At 40.1% G+C, this 18,828-nt stretch overlaps 2 protein-coding genes across 6 annotated transcripts in view; one reads left to right on the plus strand and one right to left on the minus strand.

Annotated features, from left to right (window-relative positions):
* Positions 1–18,601, plus strand: part of SLC12A6 (solute carrier family 12 member 6) — a 101,659-nt gene extending 83,058 nt beyond the window's left edge. For 4 of the 5 annotated variants that reach the window (XM_055435398.2, XM_055435397.2, XM_055435400.2 and 1 more), the window contains 11 exons: positions 842–940; positions 3,442–3,561; positions 4,265–4,369; positions 4,742–4,910; positions 6,389–6,584; positions 7,396–7,565; positions 8,332–8,463; positions 9,058–9,165; positions 9,362–9,546; positions 9,935–10,068; positions 11,023–14,069. In XM_055435398.2, the coding sequence (XP_055291373.1) occupies positions 842–940; positions 3,442–3,561; positions 4,265–4,369; positions 4,742–4,910; positions 6,389–6,584; positions 7,396–7,565; positions 8,332–8,463; positions 9,058–9,165; positions 9,362–9,546; positions 9,935–10,068; positions 11,023–11,114 (1,510 nt within the window). In that variant the 3' untranslated portion in view covers positions 11,115–14,069. Of the gene's footprint in view, positions 1–841; positions 941–3,441; positions 3,562–4,264; positions 4,370–4,741; positions 4,911–6,388; positions 6,585–7,395; positions 7,566–8,331; positions 8,464–9,057; positions 9,166–9,361; positions 9,547–9,934; positions 10,069–11,022; positions 14,070–18,364 lie in introns of those variants that run through there. The other variant, XM_088840135.1, reaches the window with a different exon arrangement.
* EMC4 (ER membrane protein complex subunit 4) lies at positions 13,917–18,797 on the minus strand. The gene is made up of 5 exons (XM_055435401.2): positions 18,602–18,797; positions 18,175–18,289; positions 15,015–15,168; positions 14,528–14,688; positions 13,917–14,281 (listed from the first exon to the last, which is right to left on the minus strand). The coding sequence occupies exons 1-5, from the start codon at positions 18,685–18,687 to the stop codon at positions 14,246–14,248; spliced, it is 552 nt and encodes a 183-aa protein (XP_055291376.1). The 5' UTR covers positions 18,688–18,797; the 3' UTR covers positions 13,917–14,245.
* Positions 18,798–18,828: the final 31 nt, after the last annotated feature.

Below are 18,828 nucleotides of genomic sequence, written 5' to 3' on the forward strand. Positions count from 1 at the left end.
TCAGGGTGAACACTGTATGCTCTATGAGCTCTACAGTGGTGCGCGTAACTGGACTGAGAATCAGGAAGGGTTTTCTGGAGGAAGTGATGCTTATATCATGAAGTGAAGGGGTGAAAAAGATTCCAGGCAGGGAATGTGTGTGAAGGAATTGAGAGATGAAATAGGACAGTGCATTCAGAGAAGTGAAAGTCTGACTTTGAGAGCGGAAGGTGCGGGTAGGGTAAGTGCAGAGCAGGGAAGTAAGCAGAAGTGGATCACAGAGGACCTGGAACTTTTACCTGAAAGTAGTGGATAATCCTTTGAGGACAAAATTGTCATATTTCTATTTCATAATGATGAATTCTGTATAAAAGATAGGTTAGGAGGAGGCCATCATTGAACCAGAAGTTGGAAGCTTCCAATGCCAGTTGGAAGCTTGTTTAACTAATCCAGCAAAGAAGAAATGAGAGCCTGAACTATGCTGATAGAAGTAGAGGTGGAAAGGAGGGGGGAAAGTTTAGAGTTTTGTAAATAGGGGGAATCCGTAGGACTTGATGAGTGAATTTGGAACAAGGTTGAGTAGTGAAGAGGAAACTGAGTATTATCCTGAGAGTAACTGGATAAAAAGTGGTAGTGTCTTTCACTGAGTGAGACCTGAGAAGGTTGAGCAAGTTTGTGGGGAGGTGAAGTTTTTCTACACTCTAGTCTCAGAGGCTAGTGGGCTAGAACAGAGGCTTAAATACAACAATCCTCCCTAGTTATTTATTTATTTATATTTTCTCCCTAGTTATTTAAAATAATCCTTGAAGAGTTAACTATTTTACAGTAATAATCATTCCTCATACTTTTTTTATTCTGCCAGGTTTTTTCTCATGTGTTACCTCTTTGTGAATTTGGCATGTGCCTTGCAAACATTGCTTCGAACACCCAACTGGAGACCCCGGTTCCGCTACTACCACTGGTAAGTCTGCTGTTTTTCTTCTTCCCCACATTTGGAGAGAACTCATCATTGAACTTGAAAGCTAGGAGATTCTGAACTCTCAATCCAGTTTTTTTCTTGGCCATCTATTTCATACTATCTCTTTTAGCTTCCTGTGTTCACATGAATTTCCACCATTCTACTGTGTTTTTTTAGTACGTAGTTCAGGCTCTCATTTCTTGTTTGTTGGATGAGTTAAATAAGTTTAATATATGGTTTTATAATAGCTTATAATACTCGATTGAGAATAAAGGTCAAAACTATGAAATAAATATTTCCAGGCCTCTGTGTTCCTCAGTTTAAAACAACCTACCTTTTGCTTATCGGATTGCCTGTTTACGTCTTAGCTGAGCCCTGAGCTTCATTCCTTTCCATTTATCCTCTTGTCTTCATCAGTTTTCCTCAGTGTTCATTCTCAGACTCCCTTCCTTATGACAGTTTTATTTAGTTAAAGACTATGAGCTGTGTCTTTGGTGGCTCGGTGGTAAAGAATCCATCTGCCAATGCAGAGGACCATGGGTTCGATCCCTGGTGTGGGAAGATCCCATATGCCGCGGAGCCCCTAGGCCCATGCACAACTTTTGAGCCTGTGCTCTAGAGCCCACATCCGGCAACTAGTAAAGCTTGAGCGCCCCAGAGCCTGTGATCTGCAACAGGAGAAACTACCACAGTGAGAACCCACAACAGAGAAAAAGCCCTGTGCATCCATGAAGACCCAGCACAACCAAAAATAAATAGATAAATAAATAAAATTACTTTTTTAAAAAAGAGAGAGAAGAACACATTCAAGTAAGTAAGTTTTTTTTTTTAAAAAAGGAGTATGAGCCTATGGCATCAGATGACCTAAGTTCAAGTTTAGCTCTACTATTTCCTAGCTTTGTAGCTTTCATCAAAGCACATAACCACATAAAATTTCATTTTATTCATTAATAAAATGGGACTAATCATATTATCTATCTCATAGGACTGTTTTGAGATAATCTAAAGTGCTTAGCACAGTGCCTGGTACGTAGTAAAGCTCTTAATGAAATGTTGCTACCGCTGTTGCTGTTGTGTTCACATCTCAGTCCTTAAAGGAACTATCAAATTTTTAGCTACCATCCCATTTCTTTTCTTTCATAGCTAGAAGTTCTTTAATATGTCCTGTTATATACTTGTTTGTACATTCCTCTTTGCTGACTTTTTCCTTGATCCTTTTCTAGCTTCACTTACCAGGGGTGGGTAGTGATGTGATCTTTATCTGGCACAATTTTAGATTGTCAGCTGATCTTAATACCGTTAATCCTTTTTCTAGATTGAATGTTAGTTAAAAGTTCCTTATGAACTTTTTTTGTGTTACCAGTTGCTTTTGTTTTTTTTTCCCTCTTTCTCTTTACGCACTATCTTTTCATTCATTGGATCTAATCTTCTCCAGATTAACAACTGCTCTGTTCTTTGAAATTTGTCATACAACTTAGTTCATTCTTTACACAGAACAACTTCAGTGAATGTAGTTATCTGTCTAATTTATTTAATCAAAACAAGAATTTCATTATTTTCTTCCAAGTTCCCTATGTAAAGTAAGGAAACTAGTGGCAGATTTTTTTTCAGTGGGTTCTGCAGGTATGCTAATAAATTTTCACAACATTTTTAGAAATATTCACATGCAGTGCTTTTTTTATGAAGATCATAGAGTTGTTAATAATTCTGACTACATGTCCCATCCCTGCTTTGCCATGTAGGTATTAATTATCCTCGTAACTGCAGATGACTTTTGTGGGATCCTGGTTCATGTATGTATTTTTCCAGCAATGGGAAACATCAGCACTAAGGAGCTTCCCTGTGGCTCAAACAGTAAAGAATCTGCCTGCAATGTGGGAGATGTGGTTTCAATCCCTAGATCCAGAAGATCTCCTGGAGAAGGGAATGGCAACCTACTCCAGTATTCTTCCTTGAAGAATCCCATGGACATAGGAGTCTGGTGGGCTACAGGCTATGGGGTTGCAGAATTGGACACGACTGAGCGACTAACACTTTCACTTTATTTTCAAGGATGCTTTGGGGCTCAGTGCAGATCTACTGATTGTTGCCAATCCATGATAAGATAACTATAAAAATAAGAAAAAAGGACTTCCTTGGTGGTCCAGTGGTTAAGACTACGTGTTTCCACTGCAGGGGGAATGGAGTCAATCCCTGGTTGGGGAAACTAAGGTCCTGCATGCCTCATGGCTCAGCGCCCCCCTCGCCTCCCCCTACCCTGACACACACACGGGAAAAAATGTTTAGAAACTTTTATACCAGTTTGACATTGGCACAGCATCCAAACATATAACATTTTTTTCTAGTAATTCAATTTTACTGCATTTTACAGAGGTTCTGTCTACAACATATTGGAGTTTTAAAAAATAATTTTTCCCCAGTTTAAGAAGCACCTCTATCACAGGCTTCTCTTATAGCTGCTTAGAAAAAACATTTTTTATTTGTTTTTGTCTTTAATTTTCTAGGGCACTCTCTTTCATGGGAATGAGTATCTGTCTGGCTCTGATGTTCATTTCTTCCTGGTATTATGCCATCGTAGCTATGGTAATAGCTGGTATGATCTACAAATACATCGAGTACCAAGGGTGAGTCTGTCAATACAATCTTGATCTATGCTAAAACTATGGAAACTGGCTAGTTTGGTTAGAGCCATACCAGTGAAAGTTACATTAGGGATCCAGATAACTTCATTCATCTGTACCTAAATTTTGATCGTAAGGGGAAACTATTGAGAAAATATTGATCAATGAAAAAATAAAAGGAGATACTGAAATAATAATGACTAGTATTAAACAAATATATTCTTGCTTATCTCTTCAGGCAAGGAATTGTGTCTGAGATGAAAAAGAAATCAGTCCTGAATAACTTTGTAACAACTTCATTAACAGCTTGCCCAAATTAGGAATAAATAACACTCTGATTTAGATTACGTTGAGTTTTTCTTTCTCTGCATTATTTTTGAAATAATTTGAACTTTGGATCTGTAGTAATTTCCTAATCCAAATTGCTATTTAGCATTCTTGCTTTTCAACAGTTACATCGCAGGACAAGTGAGTGACCCTCTCAGCCTTTATTCTGAACTGTTATACAGTGTGTTGATAGAGGATAGTGTTGATCTGCATACAGTGGGTTCATTGTGTTAGTAGTGAGCATCATATAAATAGCTTTATATGTTTTATTAATCTACTTTGTGTGTATGTTACTTTTAAATAAAGTAAACTTTAGTTTTTGAAATTGTACTTGCTAGATTTTAAATCTGTCTCTGCTCTTTTTGCCTCTTTCTCTCAGAGCTGAGAAAGAATGGGGTGATGGTATCCGTGGGCTGTCCCTCAGTGCAGCCCGATTTGCTTTGCTTAGGCTGGAGGAAGGACCACCACACACTAAAAACTGGAGGTAAAAAAAAATCAACAGAATTGCCATACAGAATTTTGTACTTCATTGATTACAGCATAAGGAAATCATGTGACCCAAGGAATTCATGTAATGAACCTGTTTTGACTGATTCTAAATCCTTGATCTCTGTGACCTTTTAGTTATATGATGTATGATCTAGACTTCTACCCTTTTCATTCTTCCTTCAAGACTGATCAACTTAAGATAATAATTCGGAATGACTATATAGCCTCATCATTTTCTCTAATCTCTTCCTTCTGTCAAAGTATATGTTTTATACAGATCTCCTAAATTAAAGGGTAGGATTGTCATTCTGTCCTCAGATCCGAAGTGTTTTTTCATCCTGCCATCCCCCTGCCAACCTCTTTGCAGGCCTCAGTTGCTTGTATTGCTGAAGCTAGATGAAGACCTACACGTCAAACATCCTCGTCTCCTCACCTTTGCTTCACAGCTTAAGGCCGGAAAGGGTCTCACAATTGTGGGCTCTGTCATTGTCGGGAACTTCCTGGAGAACTATGGTGAAGCTTTAGCTGCTGAACAGGTAAGAGTCAAGGCTTAATGACCTAGTAGAATTTAATTTAGCCTATGGTTTTGTGCAGGTGAATCATAAGACCTCAGATTTCTAAGTTGATCCCTTTCCTGAACAACCTAGGAGGTGTCCTTCTTGTGCTGACTTGTATGGTCATATTCTCCAAATAACAAGGTGAACCAGAAGATAATTTATTCTTCCCATTTAAAAACTTTTTCAACTATAAGATTATCAAGCCTAAGCACTATTTCCAAAAAGACTCCAGACATTGACTTAGCCCTGAGAGAAGTCACATGAATAAATCATCCCTTGAACCATGGTGATAATTCCTCTCAATCTAGTTGTGACACCAAGGAGCAATGAGCACATTTTCTTCCTCTTTACTAATCTTAATACATGGTAGCAGAAGCAGGATTCTTTTGCCAAGTCTGATTAGCTTATGGGAATTAAAGTTCTTCCTGAAGAAGAAAGTAGTTTCCATTCTCATATTTATTATAAGCAATAGATAGAACTACCCTGGGGAAGTTTCAATTGCATTTTAAAAATTTTACTGAGGGACTTCCCTGGTGGTCAGGTAGCTTAGACCCCATGCCTCCAATGCAGAGAGGCAGGTTTCAATCCCTGGTCATTGAACTAGACCCACATGCCACAGCTAAGAGAAGTCTGAGTGCTGCAGTGAAAATTTACCAGCACAGCATAAACAGACAAGTAAATGTAATAAAAAAAATTTTTTTTAATTTACTGGATTTCATTTTGGAATGAAATGAAATGTTTAGCTTTGAAACACTAAAACTAGAAGTGCTGAAGAAACATTAGTCCAGAATGATCATAAAAATAAAAAGCACAGTATTGGAAATCAAGAGACACTGATTAATCTGGATACACCCTGACTTGATCTGTGCCTTTGGGAAAATCATATCCATTTTCCACATCATTATTCTCTTCACCATTCCACCAAGAGAGTGAAATAAAAGAAATACAAGTGTCATTAATAATCACCATTAAAATATCAAAAGGAATGTGGAAATAGGAGAAACAAAAAAATAAAACATACCTGAGAAAATTCTGAAGTGAAACTGAACCATCATATCGAATTTCTAGTAATATGAGTCAGAGCAAGACTGACACTGAGGAAGGAGGATTATGTTCACGCTAACCCCGGGCCATTAAAGAATACTGAATGTTCGCTTTGTGAAGACTCCTGTTCTCAATTTGTTTGGTATGTCAGAAAGAAAAGCAGAAGGGAAGGAAATGTAGAGGAGCTACATGTAGACAACTATCTATGTATATAGTAAGCACCTAGAAAGTGAAAAGGCAAAGGATAATAAAATTTCATTGGGATAAATTAAACTTTTTTAATTGTTCTGTAGGAGATACGATCTTACACAGAGTTTGGAAAGAGGAGGGGAATATAATATGGAGAAGAAGTAAGACGTTAAAAGACCCAGGATAAAGTAATCCAATTTTGAGGTTCTGGTTCTCTCTTTCAGACCATAAAGCATCTAATGGAGGCAGAGAAGGTGAAAGGATTCTCCCAGCTGGTGGTGGCCGCCAAACTGAGGGAGGGCATTTCCCACCTCATCCAGTCATGTGGCCTTGGGGGCATGAAGCATAACACAGTGGTGATGGGGTGGCCAAATGGCTGGCGCCAGAGTGAAGATGCTCGAGCTTGGAAGACTTTTATTGGTACAAACCACTTCTTGTGCTATCTTGAGGACCCAAATAGAGGATATGCTCTGACCCCATGCTCCAGCCTCATACAGTAGAAATTCTGTCATTGCTGAAACATAGCCTTACAAGGGCACCTAAATAACTGTTGGGCTTCCCTGGAGGCACAGTGGTAAAGAATCCACCTGCCAATGCAGGAGATGCAAGAGACTCAGGTTCGATCCTTGGGTTGGGAAGATCCCCTGGAGGAAAAAAATGGCAACTTAGTCCAGTATTCTTGCCTGGAAAATTCATGAATAGAGGATCCTGGTGGGCTACAGTCTGTGTGGGGTCAAGAAGAGTCAGACATTACTGAGTGACTGAGCAGACAGAGCACAAATAACTATTAGTAGTAATAACTGATTGCACTCACCTCCTCCAGCCTCACATAATGTTCATTAGTTGTTTATCTTGCCAAGTCTTATGTTAGGAATTACCTCTGAAATTGTCATATTTCCTTGTGTGATCTCCCACATTAGCATTCTCACAGGAGTTGGAGGAAGTGTCCTTCAGCATCAAAATCTCCCAAATTCGCATACCCTCCCTCAGAAATACAGTCATCAGAATACACCTAGTGATGTAAATCATAGGTCTCAGTCTAATTCTGTTAGCTCTTCAGATTTTTATTAATAACTCTTGTTAGTTGATTTGGTTTAACCTACTGTGTAAACAGGACACCCTACGCAAAGGACTGTAAAAGGGCATTACACTTTCTTTGCAGACATGGCAGGAAGCAAGGCAAGCCTGAGGATTCATCTCTGCTTATCCCAATTCTCCATTTTTTCTCTAGGCACAGTTCGAGTTACAACTGCTGCCCATTTGGCCCTGCTGGTGGCCAAAAACATCTCCTTCTTTCCCAGCAATGTGGAGCAGTTTTCTGAGGGCAACATCGATGTGTGGTGGATTGTGCATGATGGGGGGATGCTCATGCTGTTACCATTCCTGCTGAAACAGCATAAGGTATTGTGACACCTTTTTAAGAAAAGTCTCTCTCCGTCAAATTCTGTCCTGGTTGGTTCACTAGACATTTTTCTTTGATTCTATAATGTTGGAGCTTAGAAGTGTTGGGGATTATTCTTGACCTTCCATGATCCCAGATTCAACCTTATGAGAAATAGTTTTCTTTGTAGTTGATATCTAACCATCTCCAAGGGAAATTCAGCAAGTTTATTAAGCTACATATGAGCCCTTGTGAAAAAAACATTAACAAGTGAACATGTCTTGTTAAAAAAAAATAGAACAAAGTGCTGGAAACCTAAGATCTATGTGTGTCTTGCTCATCCTTTGGTAAGACTGAAATTTAAAATAGTAAATATAGCCAGTGTCTGTCTTGGCTTGGCTCACCTCTCCCTTGAGGTATTTTTTTCTGTTCTTTCTGTTCCTTCCTTAATGAACTTTTTTTTGCCACAGGGAAAAAATAAATAAGTAGTATAGTTTGCACAGTGTCATTAGTATGCTTTCTGACTAAAGCACCCTATTAATGTATCACATTCTGTCTTTTCCATTTTGCCAGTTTTTTTCTTGTTATTAAATAAGAACTCTTTTAAATTGTATTTAATGTGTTCATAGTCAAACTTTTGCCCAACTACAATAATATAGCAAGTAAGAAGCTAGGAACAAATACCCTGATACTATTCAAGGTTGTTCTAGGCAAAAATGCCGTTTGAGGCACTCTTTTTCTGCTTCCTTGCATTTAACTTCCCATGTATGTATGGTACTTTCATAGGTGTGGCGAAAATGCAGCATACGGATCTTCACAGTAGCCCAGCTAGAAGACAACAGTATTCAGATGAAGAAGGACCTGGCCACCTTCTTGTATCACCTTCGCATTGAGGCAGAGGTGGAAGTGGTAGAGATGGTGAGAAAGCTGAGTTTGAGATCAGAGAAGCTATCCCCCATGTCCCACCCTGTCATTCTAGAATCTCTTCTAGTTTGGGAATTTCTTCAGCTGCAAATGTGGATTAATCCCTTAGTTCCAACAAAACTCTAGTATACTGATCTAGATAAGTATAGCACATATGTGGTGTGTATTTGGTGGCGGTTTTTAGTTTTGCTTTCTTGTTTATTACAGTCCTATTTCTGCCAGATTCTTGTCTTAATACAGTTTTATTAAGTTTCTATTCATATATTCATGCTTAAGTCACACATAGCTTTTTTATTTAAATAACCTGGCAGTATTAAAATAACAGGATTTTGTGTTTTGTGTTTCAAGGAAACATATGTAATGGTGAGGTTGTGGGAAAGAGTCAGAGCTCTGGATTTGATCTACAGGCCACAGTATTATTTTATGTAGCTCAATGACTGAACAAAGATGGAAACCTCGGTTGATACTGTGATAGTTGCTCTGGTTTAATTCAGTGAGCGGAAATGAAAGTACGTGTTTCTTGTTCCGTTGTGCTTATTGCTCATTCCTTGATGCTTATTGTGCTTATCTGTGTGGTCTGTATGGCAGCACGACAGTGACATATCCGCTTACACTTACGAGCGCACCCTGATGATGGAGCAGAGGTCACAGATGCTGCGGCACATGCGCCTGTCCAAGACGGAGCGAGACCGAGAGGTGAGGCTGCCGCGTCGGCCTCATCCTGGCCCGGAGGTCTTTCACTGAAGGGGATGATGGTATTCTTCTCACAGCACGACAGATTCTTCTTACTTGCTTTATTAGTTACTGTACAGTAGGCACATTTTAAAATAATTAAAGATGATGCATGAGAGAAAACGGGTGTAGTATCATAGTTGTGTTGGGCCTCCCCCAGGCACAGCTGGTGAAAGATCGGAACTCAATGCTGCGACTGACCAGCATTGGCTCTGACGAGGATGACGAGACAGAGACCTACCAGGAGAAGGTGCACATGACGTGGACGAAAGACAAGTATATGGCGTCTCGGGGACAAAAGGCCAAGTCAATGGAAGGGTTCCAGGACCTGCTTAACATGCGTCCGTAAGTTTCCAACTCAGTCCCAACATAGTATCCCCGTTAGTGCCACAGATGTGACTCTGCCTGGGCACATAGGATGGAATCTAGTCTTCATTCCACCCCAGATCCAGCCATCTTTCTATTGTTTGCCTATGCATACCAGACACCAATTAATACTGTACACAAACAAACCATCTTTCTTCCTGCCCATACTGTGTTTCTGGTATAAAACAAGCAGACACAGAATGAGAAAACCCATATCAATATTATAAGGCAGTCATTTGTTCATTGTTACTCATACTGGAAGCGAAAAACCTCTAATATCTCAAGTTTTTTAGAGTTGACGATATGCCTTAGTTTTCTCTTTGCCATAACCCACTTCTGTTTCTAACCCCTCATCCTCCCCTTCCAGGGACCAGTCCAATGTGAGGCGGATGCATACAGCAGTGAAACTCAATGAGGTTATAGTTAACAAGTCCCATGAAGCAAAGCTGGTTTTGTTGAATATGCCAGGGCCACCCCGAAACCCTGAGGGTGACGAAAACTGTATCCTTTCTGAGAGCAGAATTGCTGGTAGGGAAAATCTAAAATGTGTTTTAGATGAGACACTGAGTAACTATAAAGGTCACTGTCTATGCCTTCCCCTCTTGAGAAGGGAAGACTGTTAAAAATCTCAGGCAAGGATCCTTACTAGATAGCGATACTATGCTTATTTGGGGGAGTTGGGTGTAATGTTCTCTCTGAACCCTAAACAGAGTTTTTAGGTGGTATATCTGTACAATGACTTTTAACATTGAGTATATAGAACCATTTCTGATCATCCTAGAGATGGAACACCATATCCTTTCCTCTCTCCAGGCTCTTCCCACTTCACAAAGTCTCTCTCTTTTGGATGAAGTTAAAGGGGAACTTCCTCTAACTGAGGGGAAAAGACAAGGGTTCATCCTCATACTCTAATTCCAGGACTGTTTTTATGGGACCCCTTCAGCACTGAAATAGCAAAGACCGGTCCATTTCTACAAGTACCATTAAGGAAAAGAGGTTAAAACAGAGAGTAAATCATCTGTATTTCATTGAAAAAAAGAAAAAAAAGTGGCAGGGAAAAAATGTAACTCGAGGAGCTGCACTTGGAAACTACTTGGATTCTCTCTTGGAATCTTACAAGCTACCCTGTTGTGGCTTTTTCTCCCTTTTGGCTTATTTACTGTGTACTAATAACACATTACTTGTGGGTTTCCCCCATTTTAAAATAACAATTAGAAAAAAAAAATCTTAACAAGTGGGGAAGAGTTTTGCATTATTTATGCCAAGAGACTAGATCCCCAGATTACTTCACAGAACTGAATTGAATCCAGAGTTCAGACTTTTCCAGTTCTGACTATATAATAATTAAGCCTGTTGATTTTTCAGCTTTGTAGTCAGATAAACTCAGATTATCATGATGCCAGGTTGTAAGAATGCTGTTTTCCTACTTACTTGTCTCCTTGACAATTTCTGAAGACATGGAGTTCCTAGAAGTACTCACTGAAGGACTAGAGCGAGTCCTTCTTGTCCGAGGTGGTGGCAGTGAAGTGATCACCATTTATTCATAATCTACTCCTGAATGACTGCTTGGCCTCACCTTCTGAAAAGGATTCTATCCTCCATGGAAGTGCCAGCTCTTCATTACCACTCCCATCTAGTTAACTAGAGACCTGTATTCTGTATACATCACGCTGAACTCTTAATGAGCTGAGCCTCAAGTCCTTGTGCAAGAAACCGATCTGTTCTTTGCTACCATATGACCTGCTGTCCTCAAAGAAGTAGATCTTCCCTCAACATCAGAACAGTGCTCAAGGCCTACAAGCCATGCCTGTACCAGATGAAGGCAACTTAGGATGACCAAACTAAACCAATAAAATAAATTGGTAAAAGAGATGCTAGAAATTCAACTGAAGTTAAAAGGCAAATACACAAGTACACATCTAACATTAAAGATGAGTCTTAGAAGTCATGATTCAGTGATGACACTGGGGGGTAACAGCCAGAGAGAGACAGCCTCATCATACTAAGGAATTCGTGGCCAAGTCCATGGGGATCTTACACCTTTATGTGGGTAACTGTGGCAGGCCAGGATGAAAACTTTCGTCAGTGCGTCCACTGCTCTCCGGGACTCTTAATTTCATATTAGGGTACTAATATGTAAACACCGAAACTTGAAACTGCAGCCTCTACTTGCTCCGAAACAAGATTCTCCCAAAATACGTTTAGGTACACATATATTTCAGCTGTTTTTCAAAACCCATTCTGTGGTTAAGATTGTAATACAGGCACTGTTACCATGGAAATTGTTTTTAGAAGGCTGAGTAAAAATTCTTTCAGGTTCTTTTCAAATGGACAAACTAAGGGAACCCCAAACGGTATCTATCAAGATCTAGATAAACACAGTCTGTAGTTACCTATGTGATATGGGCAAAATACATAAGCTGTTATCCAGAAAATACAGATGATAATGCATATTGACCAACAGATCCTCCTTCTCCCTTTTATGTCCTCTGGGTTATAGGCACAGATCGAAAATCATAGGAACAAACGCTAGGAAGACTGGCAAAAAATCCTTCCCTAAACCTCTGGACTATCCTTCAAAGGGGAAATCCAGCAGTGGAATTTGAAGTTTAGAGCCATACTCCTTCCATAGTGCCAAAGTTACTGAGCTGCTGCTATTCTTCCTACCTGCTTCACTGAAGTGGTGTATAACTGGCAATGGCCTGATTCAAGAAACTTCTTTAAGAAACCGGTGGACTTATTCCCAAAGCCATAGTGAAGACTTGAGGCATACGCCTCAGTGCTCAAAGTATGAGCTTTTTTTTTTTTTAATTCCTTATTCTGACTGCAGAAACTTGGATCTGAACTGAAAAATTATCCAAGTTAACAGTCTTTTGCTATTTCAGTTTTGTTTTCAGAAATCTCAAAATGTGTCAAGAAAATACTTGTGCAGACTTCACTAATTTGCTAACTTAATGATCACAAAACATCTGACTTTCAAGCACAGGGAAGCTACCCTGTGTGGCTGAGTGGTAATTTATGTGAAGTCTTCATTTATTTTATAGGATAGATAGGGTATTTCAAGAAACTACCTTGCCTGTATTCATGGCTGCTTTTGAAATTCATTTTATGAATGATAAATAGTGCCACTCTTTGATTACCAGAAGGATATGGAACAAGCTGCTTTGCTCCATAGTCTGCAGACTGTCCTGACCCTTATGGACAGAGGAGAAACCCTTCAATATGACTTAAGAAATTTGAGTCATTTTGATTTATTCCCTTTCCTCTTATTTAAATGTCCAAGCTTAGTCAGGTAGCATGTTGTAAGTTTTGTTTTTTTTCCCTGCTGTTTCCTGCAGAGGGTAGAAGCATTGTTTACAACTTCCATTGCAACACTCCATTGCTAAGTTGAGTCCAGCAGTAGCAGAACAAGTCCCCAAGGACCCAAGCTATTAATGACCCATGCTCTAAAGTCAGCTTGCCCAGGAATTCCTTTATATTTACACACACCCTCTGGCCAAAGTGATATATGTATATGTATTTTTTTCCATAGAAAAAACGTGGGCAGAAAATAAGGTTAGTGTTTAGAAGAGCTTTTTGTGGCTGGAGCTCTGTAAGAATCCTTTAAAGGGATAATGGAATTAGTGGCTGCTAATATAGCCCCTACTGCACCCCTAAAACAATCACTGTTACATGGGGAAGTGATTATTGGGCCAGATTTAAACTCATTTCTGTCGAGCATTTCATGTCTATGTGTCACTTATGTTGTCTGCAAAGCATCTTGTCTCTTAATCACTGCAAATAAAGCAATACTGAAAACTTGACAAGAGAATGCATCTTAGGGGAGGGGGCTTTGTGTTTTAAGCAGGAAGGAAAAGGAAAGACATCTTCCTGCTTTTTGAATGAGATCCAGCTTTTAAGTCTTAGCTATGACTTTACCAGGGCAGGTTATGACAATATTCATTTTCTAATTGCTGGCCCTCTGCGTTGCGTAGCTATCTTAAAACTGAAGTTTGAATTGCAGCATCTGTTTGACAGGTTACCAGTTCCTCTCGGTGGCGGGGGGGGGGAGTTCACCACTTTGTATCTTCCGTTGCCCAGATTCCTGTTGCCCCAGCGATCCTGCCAATCCTTACTCCCCCAAACATGTTAAAAATCCATTTTTGTGGATATTAAAGTAGGAATTACACTGTAAGCATTTTATGCGCTTTTTTGGTCTGGTTTATTTTTCTTTTCATCATGTATGATCTAAATTCACATCTTCCACAAGTATCTCCAACAGAATTTTTATGTCCCAGCTTGTGTTAAATAGAAGTGAAATATTAAGGAGAATAGACTTAAGGAAAACTTGTGCAACTTTTTTTTTAGTATTGTTCTCAACCATTTAATTTATTAAAAGGAGATGCTGCTGTGGTTCTTGATTTAACAGCAACCATTCTTTTGTTTACATAGTCATGGTTTTATTTGTTGTTTTGCTCTATACTGGAAACATAAATAAAGTTTTCTACCTTATTTTCAGTCAAGAGTTGTGGTATAGTTTTTTTGTGTTTGTAGTGATACATACATTGTCTTTCACCATGGAGAAAAGAGCTTTTGGTTCTTTTCAGCAGGAGATAATGTGAAGGGTTAATAAGCTGGGAAGGAGCCACTGGGCATAAAGAATCCAGATATATAGGTACCAGGTGCTTCTTTCTTCAGTTCACAAAAGCAGTCCTCCTCCACTGAACTCCATCCTCTGAGAAACGAAAAAGTAAATAGGTTAATGGTGAATGACTTGAAATAACTTCCTGAATTGAGTACTTACTACTTTAACCACAAGCTCTATTTTACTCTATCTTTTAAGAATAACAACTCTCAAATTCCTAATGGATCTTATTTAAGAAATGAGCTCTAATACCAACTGTGATCCCCCACCATCAAATGGGTCAGCTATTTACTGTACATTAGAGCTGCTCCAAATTTAACTTTCCTTTTGCCTTACCTCAGGGGGTTCAATGAAGGCTAACCAATCTGATGCATGTGTAGGCAACAGTCCCATTGACTGGCACTTATAAACAGCCAGTGCCAAACCCATAAGGTTCCCAATGAGATACACCAAACCCTGAAGAAACTTCTGGCTTGAACTTTCTAGCATCTTGAAAGCTGTTGGGGTAACAGAAAGTGTCAAAAACCAAAACAACTTTTTCTTCAGTATGAATCAGGCCATATATTAATATAAATAATACAAACAGCCCCATACTAAGATAGCAAATAGAACCGTTAAAGGTGAACAAAAACCCACAAGCACCATTTTCCCCTCCATGCCACCACCACTGCCGTCACCACCCTACACTGCAACTAGCCAAGAACAAGCTGTGGCAAAGATTTGCAGTGGGTTTTGCCAAAGAATCTGCCTGTGATTCTTGAAGCTTAGTTAGGGTGGATTATTATTTCAAGAATACTTGCTGGCAAAAAAAAAGAAAACTTACTGGCTGAAATGGCCATAAGTGCCTGAATGGGTCGCCAAGCCATCATACACACCATCATAGTAGGGAAGATGGAGATAGTATTGCCTGCCATGTACATGATGAAGAGGTTCATAGGAATCTGTTTCAGGGGACCCAAGGCAATGTCCCAGCAGCGCTGAAACAAACACAGTTTTAACCACTGATTACTACCCTTAGTTCCACATTTATCGTTATCATTGACGTTAAAAGTCAAATGAACACAATTCCCAGTTCTGTGCTTCTGAGCTAACTCCTCAATTCACCACCTCTGCCATTCTCTCACTTTGCCACAGGAACCTTGCTCGTCTACTAAAGATAAGGCATCTTCATTCACTATTTTATGTTTTTCCCTATGGGTTTTCCAGATACCATTTTTCCCCCATGACTTTAGATAAAGAAAAGACTTCCCTACTTTCGTTCTTATACTTTTGCAGCTGTCATTGTCCCACCTACAATTGAAGAACTAGATAAAATCCACATAATGGTAGCTCAGCACACCTCATTTACTAATAGAACAGACAAGATATGTAAGACGTGAATGACATTATTAACCCAACTGACATACAACACTGCACCTAACAGATACAGAATTTACATTCTTTCAAACACAGATGTTCAGTTCAGTTCAGTCGCTCAGTCGTGTCCGACTCTGCGACCCCATGAATCACAGCACGCCAGGCCTCCCTGTCCATCACCAACTCCCGAAGTTCACTCAAACTCATGTCCACAGAGTCGGTGATGCCATCCAGCCATCTCATTCTCTGTCGTCCCCTTCTCCTCCCACCCCCAACTTTTCCCAGCATCAGAGTCTTTTCCAGTGAGTCAACTCGTCGCATGAGGTGGACAAAGTATTGGAGTTTCATATTTAGCATCAGTCCTTCCAATGAACACCCAGGATTGATCTCCTTTAGAATGGACTGGTTGGATCTCCTTGCAGTCCAAGGGACTCTCAAGAGTCTTCTCCAACACCACAGTTCAAAAGTATCAATTCTTCGGCGCTCAGCTTTCTTCACAGTCCAACTCTCACATCCATACATGACCACTGGAAAAACCATAGCCTTGACTAGACGGACCTTGGTTGGAAAAGTAATGTCTCTGCTTTTTAATATACTATCAAGGTTGGTCATAACTTTCCTTCCAAGGAGTAAGCATCTTTTAATTTCATGGCTGCAATTAGCATCCGCAGTGATTTTTGAGCCCCAAAAAATAAAGTCTGACACTGTTTCCACTGTTTTTCTATCTATTTCCCATGAAGTGATGGGACCAGATGCCATGATCTTTGTTTTCTGAATGTTGAGCTTCAAGCCAACCTTTTCACTCTCCTCTTTCACTTTCATCAAGAGGCTTTTGAGTTCCTCTTCACTTTCTGCCATAAGGGTAGTGTCATCTGCATATCTGAGGTTATTGATATTTCTCCCAGCAATCTTGATTCCAGCTTGTGCTTCTTCCAGCCCAGTGTTCCTCATGATGTACTCTGCATATAAGTTAAATAAGCAAGGTGACAATATACAGCCTTGACGTACTCCTTTTCCTATTTGGAACCAGTCTGTTGTTCCATGTCCAGTTCTGACTGTTGCTTCCTGACCTGCATACAGGTTTCTCTAGAGGCAGGTCAGGTGGTCTGGTATTCCCATCTCTTTCAGAATGTTCCACAGTTTATTGTGATCCACACAGTCAAAGACTTTGGCATAGTCAATGAAGCAGAAATAGATGTTTTTCTGGAACTCTCTTGCTTTCTCCATGATCCAGTGGATGTTGGCAATTTGATCTATGGCGCCTCTGCCTTTTCTAAAACCTGCTTGAACATCTGGAAGTTCACGGTTCACATATTGCTGAAGCCTGGCTTGGAGAATTTTGAGCATGACTTTACTAGCATGTGAGATGAGTGCAATTGTGCGGTAGTTTAAGCATTCTTTGGCATTGCCTTTCTTTGGGATTGGAATGAAGACTTACCTTTTCCAGTCCTGTGGCCACTGCTGAGTTTCTGCAAAAACTGACAACTGAGCCATGGAGAACATGTCAATAACTCTCAAATCATACAAAGCATATTATTTGGTTATAATGTAATTGAGCCAGATATCAGTAACAGATAACTAGAAAATTTATCCTATGTCTTAGAATGAACAAGTGTGCTCTAAATGATCCACTAATCATAGTAGAAATGTCAGTGGAAAATAGAAACATTAACTGATAACAAAAATACCATATATTAAAACTGTAAGACCCAGAGCTTTGAGAAATTTACATCTTTAAACACATATTAGAAGACTAAAAGAATCTAAGCATCTATTTCAAGAAATCAGAAGAAGAATAAATTAGGCCCAAGGAAATGGAAAGGAAGGAAATCAAAATGAGAGCAGAAACTAATGAAATTTGCTCTACATCAAGAAAGTCAAAGGAGTTTTTTGAAAAGCAGTATTAAGGCTGAGAGGAAAAAAAGTGCCAAGCACTGTTGCATGCACTTGGGAGACCAACATCTTGCTCTCATAGAGCTTACAACAGTGAAAAGAGATAATAAAATATATGAATGATATGGAGAAATATAAAGTAAGAAAATAAGACAGGGAGTGCCATGAGGGTAGACTTCACTACAAAAGTAACATCTGAGAAACATAAAGGAGATGAGACAGCAAATCATAAAGGAATCTGGAGGAAAAGGGAAAAAAAAGTACAAAAAGCCTGAAATAGGTTGCCTGACATATTTAAGAAGCAGCAAGGAGGTCATTCTGGGGACAGGAGTGAACAAAAGGGAAAGTGGTAGGAGATGGAGTGACTTAGACCAGGATGACAGACTAAAGCAATAAGATTTTCAATCTATTTGAACCAACAGACTACTCTGACAGATTGCATGAGTGGTATAAGGGTACCAGAGTAGAAAAAGGGCTTCAACTGGAATGCGCTGCCCCAATAGATAATTTTCAACCTACTTTATTATACCTTATGTTCAACCGTCTTTTATTTTTCCAATTCGCACTTTTGGAGCTGATACGGTCAACTAATGTAACACTTAAGCAGTTTAGCTACCAAATATTCAGGATAAGAGTCATCTTCAGTAAGATATCCATGTGCTGCCTGGAAGAAGAGGTTAAGTGTGTAGGTCAGAACTGGCCCAAGGACTATGGTTACATCTATACCTCTGTACCTTCTCCACTAGGATCCGGTCTGTCTCTTGAACGCTGGTATCAGGCACTTGCTTGTCCAAGTAACCAACTGGGTACAGCGAGTCTCCCTGGCCACCGCCCCGGTCACTTCGGCCCCTACAGACCAAACCAAAAAAAACTAAAGCTGAGCCTCCCACACTTCATATCCCACATTTCCTGTTCTCATTATAGGAATAAAGATCCTCAGATGCATCTACCTATATTAGACCAAGCCCTCCCGCGGTTTCGTCGGATCCTGGCCTACTGGGAAGGATAAAATATTTGGACACAGAAACCTCCACGGCAGAGAAGCCGTCAGCTCCCCAGGAGTCGTCTTTTTAGAGAGCTGTGCCTGAGGGCTCAGGTCCTGTTCCTCTGGGATAGATCTACAGTGAAAGCTCTGATATCGAGCTTTGCCCAGCACTTCACCTGCTGCCTCCTCCAGGTCCGCTCAGCTCAATCGCCCACTTGAAGCGCCGGCCTCGGTTAGCCACCAGGCTCCCTTGGGCCGTCATGGCAACAGCCGCCCACCAATGCGGCAAAGCTCTGGACCAAAGCGTAGCAGGATCGCAAACCCAAAGACCTCGGCGACCTCTTGGGGTCACTCTGTAAGTTCACTTCCGGCGCGTAACTATATACGTCACTTCCGCCCCGGA

This window comes from Moschus berezovskii, chromosome 9 (assembly GCF_049115385.1).
Source record: "Moschus berezovskii isolate FMDL1 chromosome 9, NW_MosBer_1.0, whole genome shotgun sequence".
Classification (NCBI taxonomy): Eukaryota; Metazoa; Chordata; class Mammalia; order Artiodactyla; family Moschidae; genus Moschus; species Moschus berezovskii.

Bases quoted from the DNA above. Each gene is read 5' to 3' on its own strand.
- EMC4 (XM_055435401.2), bottom strand. From the start codon at position 18,687: ATGACGGCCCAAGGGAGCCTGGTGGCTAACCGAGGCCGGCGCTTCAAG. The intron at 18,290-18,601 runs GTGAAGTGCTGG...TTTGGTCTGTAG, and splicing joins GGACCTGGAGGAGGCAGCAG to GGGCCGAAGTGACCGGGGCG. The intron at 15,169-18,174 runs GTACAGAGGTAT...TGTTTGTTTCAG, and splicing joins ACCGGATCCTAGTGGAGAAG to CGCTGCTGGGACATTGCCTT.